General features: G+C 38.4%; 1 protein-coding gene across 1 annotated transcript; it reads right to left on the bottom strand.

Annotated features, from left to right (window-relative positions):
* Nucleotides 1-232: 232 nt before the first annotated feature.
* tigara (TP53 induced glycolysis regulatory phosphatase a) lies at nucleotides 233-5,683 on the bottom strand. The gene is made up of 6 exons (XM_044356106.1): nucleotides 5,510-5,683; nucleotides 4,089-4,126; nucleotides 3,748-3,869; nucleotides 3,363-3,440; nucleotides 3,141-3,251; nucleotides 233-1,591 (listed from the first exon to the last, which is right to left on the bottom strand). The coding sequence occupies exons 1-6, from the start codon at nucleotides 5,584-5,586 to the stop codon at nucleotides 1,217-1,219; spliced, it is 801 nt and encodes a 266-aa protein (XP_044212041.1). The 5' UTR covers nucleotides 5,587-5,683; the 3' UTR covers nucleotides 233-1,216.
* Nucleotides 5,684-7,562: the final 1,879 nt, after the last annotated feature.

Raw genomic sequence — 7,562 nt, forward strand, 5'->3', positions numbered from 1 at the left:
GCATGAAGGAACGACCTGTGACATAAAACAAACAACTTAACACAATTTGTTATATAACTGGCAAATATTGGACCTGAACAAATGTCCAAAATGAAGAAATACATATCAAATGAGTTTTCAAGATACAAATAAAGAAGCAAACACAATCAAAGCATACTTGATCTATATTTGAAAATCTAAGGTAGAATCAGCAGTAAATATCATGCAAAAATGAGAACAAATGAGAAACGTGGGCTTTTTAGGGAGTTTTATCAGAAAAAGACATCTCATATCGCTGTTGGCAAGTCTCCACAGATGCTGCTATGATACAGGAACATGCAATAGCTTTATGAACAACATGGATTCAATCTGTGAAATGTTTTGTAATACAATCTACTTCAGCAGTCACATGATGTACAATCTCTTAATTATGATGATGAGGAAATGATGTTTGCCTCTCATAAAAAGTCCTGTCCGACCCTGAGAGTGGAGTGAAAAACTGCAGTAGAGAATCAGTCACACGCACACTACAGTTAAAAACACTAGGTCTTGGCATGCATTTGTCCTTGTTGACCGAAGTGTTAATTCACAACAATGAAAGAGTCACTTATTTCCAAAACGTCAACATTCCTGCAGTTCCGCTCTGTGTACCTAAGCACAATTTATGAACTCCTGGAGGTTAAATATAGAAACACAGACTCATTATAGCACAAAGCTGCCCACATTTACTGTAATGAACAACCACACTGTCACAAAGTAATGATGACATTGTCCTGCAACACAAATCATCCATTTGAGGTGAAATGAAGGTGCTCAAATCATGAAACAGTATTCAAATCCTGAATAAAAAATAACTTTTATTGACAGTCACTGTATAAAATAATGAAGATGCATTATATGTGTTATTTGATTGCTATCTTTATGATTTGAGACTTGTAACATGAATTAATTTAATTTAGGTACACAATGTTTTCTGAAAAGGTATTGCCACTGGTAAACTACACAGTAATAAACAATACCTAACAATACAATACTTGCCCTAAAGTTTTCTTTCACTATTCACTTGTCATAACATGCTTACAAGGAACTAGAAGGATAAACTTCATTGTTCATCCATCAAGTAAAAATTTGAATAAACTATATTTTAAAGTGACCAAATGTAAAATAAATACAGAGCCCATAAATAAAACAATCTAAATTGTAAACTTTCTCTGAGTCTCTGGAGCACATCCAGCTCCTACTTTTTAATATGGTCCCCCCTGTGCATGAACACACAGCGGATCCCTGACAATTTGAAAGCGTCATCCTCTTTTCCCAAGGTTAGTATAAACCGACAGAGGCCCGTGTTAGGACTTACAGAGAACATAAGTGCTTTGTCAAAACCCTGAGGTAAGGGGCAATCTAAGTCCTCCACCAAGTAGCGCATTACCATATACATGTAGGCCCCGTGGGTGACTACCATGGCGTGGACAGGGACACCCTTCATCCCGTCGTCTGCCTTTCCCTCCACAGGAGATGGTTCTGGTGTAGCAGATAAGGAGTTGTCACGCCAATGTTCGGACTGGATTTGCTGGAACATTTTCTCTAAAAACTTTTTGACCCGCTCTTTCACCTGAACAGAGTAAAAACCAGTTATAAACTGCGCCTTGTGTCTCTTATGTTTTCTTTCTCGACTAACAGCATGGAAATGTGAGTACATGCGACTGTGAGGAAGAAAAGTTAAAAGTCCTTGTATTCAAAACACTGCAACATAGTCACAAGGTTTCCCATCAAAAACACACATGCCAACTCCAGTTTAATCCTGACTAAACGACCTGTAACTCGTTTAGGAAAGCTGGGAGGGAGACCTGTAGCCGACACTGATTGGGACGCTGAGTGCTTACGTCAAATCTATCTTTGTATATCTGCATCATCATCATGATGTGCTGGTCACGTACCGGGTTGGACCAGAGTTAACGTCCAAGCCAAGATCTAATGGATGAAGCCTGACGAGGTATCTCTTAAATAGAACATCCCTCCTTCCGACACACACACACACACACACACACACACACACACACACATATACACACACACCGTCCTCCCACACAACCTCTAACACAAATAACACAAAGCTAAGTGGTGACTTTTTAATCAGGGGCAGTGACGAACACTGCAGTTGTTTGACAGTAGAGGGGCATGTACTTTGATCCCCCTGATTCACACTAAGTGCTCTGGCAGATACAGAAGAAATACAGGCATGTGGATGCAAAGAGGCCCTGACATACCACCTCACATCCTCAAGGAGCCAGTATCTGACTGGAGAAGTTAGTGTTTTCTGCCATCTAGTGGTAGCATGTGTCCATTTTTCCATTTTCCATCTTTCCAATCTATGCCTATGAGCTACGATCATCTTAACATTAAAGAGTTGGTGGCCATGCAACAAATAGTTTAGTTTCATGTATCAACATTTTGAGATATTCACCTTGGAAACTTCTGCCACCACCCAAATGCTCCCAAAAGCACAGAAAAATTATATTTGAGAAACTAAACAGTGGCAGGTCTTTCTAGAAACAATGTCCTACTCAGTTAGCTACATAAAACAAAAACAATCCGCATGAGTAGATTTTTTTTATTAATAAAACTTTAATCTTTTTTGTGTAACTAATTCTTTACAGAAAAAATGAAGACATAATTTAATATCAGGACACGTAGGATTATACGTAGTGAGGAAGCGTCTGATTTAAATACTGATAGCAAAGGAGCACTACTCATCTGCCAATCTAGATGCTGTGAAATAAGGAAAATGTATGTATCAGTCCCATTACATAATATGAAATGACCAATAAAAATACCCTTTTATTTCAGGTCATATTTCAAAATCAGGTTAGATGGATTTTTAGTGTAGGATTATTACTGTTAGCATATTAAAATATGTATGTAAGTAAGTCAGTCAGTAAGTAAACCAAGAAAAAGCTACAGTTTTAGTATTTTTGGTACCCTGTGCAGAGCATGACACGCTGTACTATCTTAAAACAAGAAAGTTTGTGAAAATGTCCCAACTAACAAGAAGTCAGAGTGAAGAGAGACCGTCAGACAAATATGGGACCAAATATGGGAATATATGATGAGATGACAGGGAAACAGTTACATCAACCCTTTCTGAGCCACAACAACCTCACCTGTTCCTGAGTCTCTCCCTCTGGAGGGGTGAAGCCTGGAAACGTCTGACCAGCTGCCTTGGCCATGTCTTTTAAGTCCTGCATTCGTCCCCCCTCAGCTATCCCAAAGCTCTAAAAAACAGCAAGTCATTCGCTGGATGAGTCAGGATATTTATTAATAAGTAAATGCATCTTAAGTAAATATCTTAAGGAGAAAATACTCGCAAAAGAAGTGTCACTCACCACTTCCTTAAGTAAAGGGTCACATGCCATTTGTAGATTAGAACAACTGCTGTTGTGTTTCATAATCATCTCGGCGGTCTGGTAGGAAACAATCACAATCATCTTATATTAACATGATTTAAAATTCATATTTCAAAATTCTTTTCCCAGTTATTTGATTTGAAGACACTGGTTAGTGTTAATTATAATTTACACCCTGCTGCCTGGGAATGAATGTCCCAAAGTGAGATGATGTTAAATCAAAACCAGGAAATGTGTTGTCTAATGTCTATAAGAAATAGTGCAGTGCGTTTCCATTTCATGTAATTATACCGTAAAATGAATGTTTTTCTGCAGTGTTTTGATTTAATTTTCTTACCCCCACAGTGAAACTAAAGCATCGTACCTGCCGGGCCCGCAGCATATCACTGACAAACACATTGCTGAATTTGACATCCTTCAGGTACCGGCCCGCAGCCTCGGCCTGCTGCAGCCCGATCTCGGACAAGGGTGAGTCTATAGCCTGGCCTGGGTGGAGAAGGAGGAGGAGGGGAAATTAAAAGCAAGATGAAAGAGGAAGCAAAAGAGTAGATGAGCAGACATGGAGAGCATACTTCAGAAAACAAACAAAAAAGTCACAAATTTACATTCTTTTAAAGGCATTGCCTTTGTTAATATACAACTGATGTCATAAAAAAAGTAATTTACATCATTTTGTTAATACAAATAATTTCAGTCATACAGTACCTTGTACCAGGCCATCTTTATTGTACTGTGTTTCCCCACTGCAGGAAATAAATGATTTATTAAAGTCAAAGTACAAGAGTTTATGTCATTAACAGTCAATGAAAGCTCAGAAAGTTCAACTGTTCAACTGTCATATTTAGATGTTATGCAGGATTATTATCTCATATTTGCAAGATGTTATTTCCCTGCACAACTGCTGTGCTCAACCTGTCTGGCATCTGCAATTATTATTTTCATTATTGATTTATCTACCAATTACTTTTTCATTAGTTGTTTGTTTATGTAAGAAAATAGTTAAAAATGTCTCAAAACTCAAGCAATCTATATTAGGAGGAAGTGGATTCATATCCACAAAAGTTTTGTTTATCATTATTACCATGTCAAATTTGCTTTATGAGGCAAAGTAGACCCAGAGTTCATTCATTCCTCTCACTGACTGGATGGTTAATACAGTCATTCTGACCCCCGGTGGTCGTTCTGGGGCACTGCAGTGTCCACAGACCACAGACTGAACCTCTGCAGTGGACTATCTGGAGTAACTGAACAAGGGTCATGAATCCTTGCTAGTTGTTCCCAGGGCCGGCCCGACTATGTTGGTGCCCTAGGCGAGTGGGGCGAGTACGGCTGCATGACAATGGCCAAAATGTTAATCATAATTATTCTGCCATTTCAGAAAAAACATTTATATTGCCCTTCAGCAGTTATTGCGCACACGGGATGGGAATGAATAAAAGCACACAGCTTCACTTAGCTGTTAGATCTGGGAGATTTTAGACAGCCAAAAGTGCAACAATAGTACCTCCAGTCCAAGAGCTTCAAAAATTTATTAACAATAAATGAAGTACGAAAATGGTGTCTCCAGCCCAGACAAAATCCTCCCAGTCTTCCAGACAGAGCGGCCGGTGTGATTAAGGCACCACTCAGAGTGTCTGGTGTCATGGCCTGAGATAGCACATGAAGTTTGCTGGCTGTCGGGTGAAAACTGACCAGTAAAACTTTGAAAATCTGACCACATGAACCCATACAAGTCCCCCCCAGGTAGCACGTCCCTGGCTGGTATGGCTTATTATATGGTATATCTACCCTGTGTGCACTGATATTATTACAAAATTAGACTGCAATAAAAATAGACAGGCTATCGTGTGACCCTGATGAGGACAGTAATGTGCGCTATATGTCACCCCGCGGGTAAGGTAACATCTAGCCTATAGCTAATATGCAAACCGCAGACTTACCAGCCATCTATGTTAAACTACAAAGAAGTTTAACGTGTTTGTCATCAATTTTCAATTAAATAATTCAATGTCTTCCACGTGAATATGTCAATGTTACAACAAGCAGTTGTTATCATTGTAACTGACTAGCATTTACAGCCTGTGTCTGTGTACAACCTTTATTATATCAATGTCAGCTGCACTTACTGTCGCACGAATGTTATCCCAAATGTTAGCGCTGTCATGCTCTGGAAATGAGTGACAAAGTAACTAACCCTGCGCATTAACTATCAGGTAGTTTCAACACGCTGAGGACTAGTCACAGTCACTTCTCGGCGCCCGATGAGGAAGTCTCCGCATACACGGAAGGTCGCAGCGCTCCGCTGCAGGGACGTTCACGCATAATGAGGGGAAGTGGCTCCATTTAAGAAAAGGGCACCCCACACCCACCACACTGCCCCCTCCTGATGTTGGCACACTGTATAAAGTTATACCAAATATGTACAAACACACATACACAAAAATGTTTGTGTGTGTGAGGATAAAACAAATACATTATAGATTCAAATGCATTATGTTAAATCAGGTTAATTACATTGATTACATTAATTGAATTAAATACAGTAAAATTAATAAAATGATTTAAATTATATTGATAAAATAGATTATATTAAATCAAATTACATTACATTAAACAATTAAATAAATTTAATTTAATTTAAGTTGTAATGCATGACATTCAGCCACTAGATGTCACACTGTAGCACCAACATCTCAAACCACAACAAATGTGTGTGTTATTTACTCAATAAAGTTGGGGGAAAAAAAGAAAGCTGTCCTTCAACCGCCAGCTCAAACTGTCACACTAGGCAGTGCTGATCAAATATTGATCAAGATTCTGTTAATGTATTACCTATTTCTCGCCTCAAATATTTTCAGAAACATATTTTGTGTTCTGTTTAGCTGTAATTTGAGAAAGTTAGTGACACGTCTGCCATCTTGGAAACTGACGTGGAAGACACGGAGGAACTCAAATGCACTAACATGCACACTCACATGCACTAACATGCACGCATGGCCAGACCGTCTACCAAAACAATGAACAGAGAAGCTCAGATAACAACACAAACAGAGGGAGTGGGACTTCATTCTCTGCTCAGGTCGCCATTATGCCACTATATCCTTACATAGCATATAGTTGTTTGCTGACATCCAGTGAGGTTGAATGTCATATATTCTACCTTTAAATTTTTGTACATTTTAAAACTGTCACAGATTTTATACATGAAAGTATTGAAGTAAACATGAAACACTGACGTGTCAAGTAGATTGTAGTCGCCATCAAACACTACCTGTGTGCTGATATTGTGATATTTTTTACAATTGACAGAGCGAAACATATTTTGATGAGGTAATTGTATAGATATCACCAATTTCAACCAATTAAATAAAATTAAAAATCTGGTTGAACCTGAGTCATCCACAGAAATGTTTGTGGACATATGTGGTGCCCCCAAGCTTGTTAGTAGGAGGGTAGCGCTGCCCCTCTGATTGGCTGAAAGAAATTATTGTACACATGACACACACCTGTGGTCAACTAATTGGTAATGGACCATGTTTGCCAAATGCTTTGTTTTATCTTCACAAGTATTATGTATAGCCAAAGAATAATGTTGCTTAATGGGAGTGGAAGAAGTCTATCCCTGAACACAAATGTAAAGATATTAACCATTTGTGTTTTGTCTTTTTCAACACAGGATGAAATTTACCACTATATTAATCATTTCTGGTCAGTTGTTTCCAAGACTTACTGTAGGCTTAACATCTTAACATCTTTAGGCTTTACAAGCAGGTTCTGAAAGCCTCTGAAACCATGATGAGCCTCCTGAAGTGTCTGTATGATCTAACTAATCTAATTCCCTGGTGTAAAAACATAGTATTGCCCGAAAATTATTTATAATGGGACATCTAGACCAGTGGTTCCCAATTCGGGGGTCCCAAGAAAACTTTCAGTGGTCCCACAATCTTGTTTTTTTCACATGGGAAATACTAAATACAGTCATCTCTTCAGGCCTCTAAGAATTCTTCAACTGAAGGAAAATCACTCTGTGATTGCTCACAACTCACAAGTATTATTTTTAGGGATTACGAGCTAAAACGCAGTGATATTTACATAGATTTTACATAGTTTTTACATAGATTTTGAAGAAAAAAAAACAGACTTATTTTGGGCTAAAACAGTCTGTTGTTTGTGGCCAGA

Source organism: Thunnus albacares, chromosome 7 (genome assembly GCF_914725855.1).
Source record: "Thunnus albacares chromosome 7, fThuAlb1.1, whole genome shotgun sequence".
Lineage (NCBI taxonomy): Eukaryota > Metazoa > Chordata > Actinopteri > Scombriformes > Scombridae > Thunnus > Thunnus albacares.

What these genes read in the sequence shown, in the direction of transcription:
- tigara (XM_044356106.1), bottom strand. Translation starts at nt 5,586, where the DNA reads ATGCGCAGGGTTAGTTACTTTGTCACTCATTTCCAGAGCATGACAGCG. An exon ending in TAAAGATGGCCTGGTACAAG is followed by an intron (nt 3,870 to 4,088) that starts GTACTGTATGAC and finishes TTCTCCACCCAG; the next exon opens with GCCAGGCTATAGACTCACCC. An exon ending in AGGGAGAGACTCAGGAACAG is followed by an intron (nt 1,592 to 3,140) that starts GTGAGGTTGTTG and finishes TACTCTGTTCAG; the next exon opens with GTGAAAGAGCGGGTCAAAAA.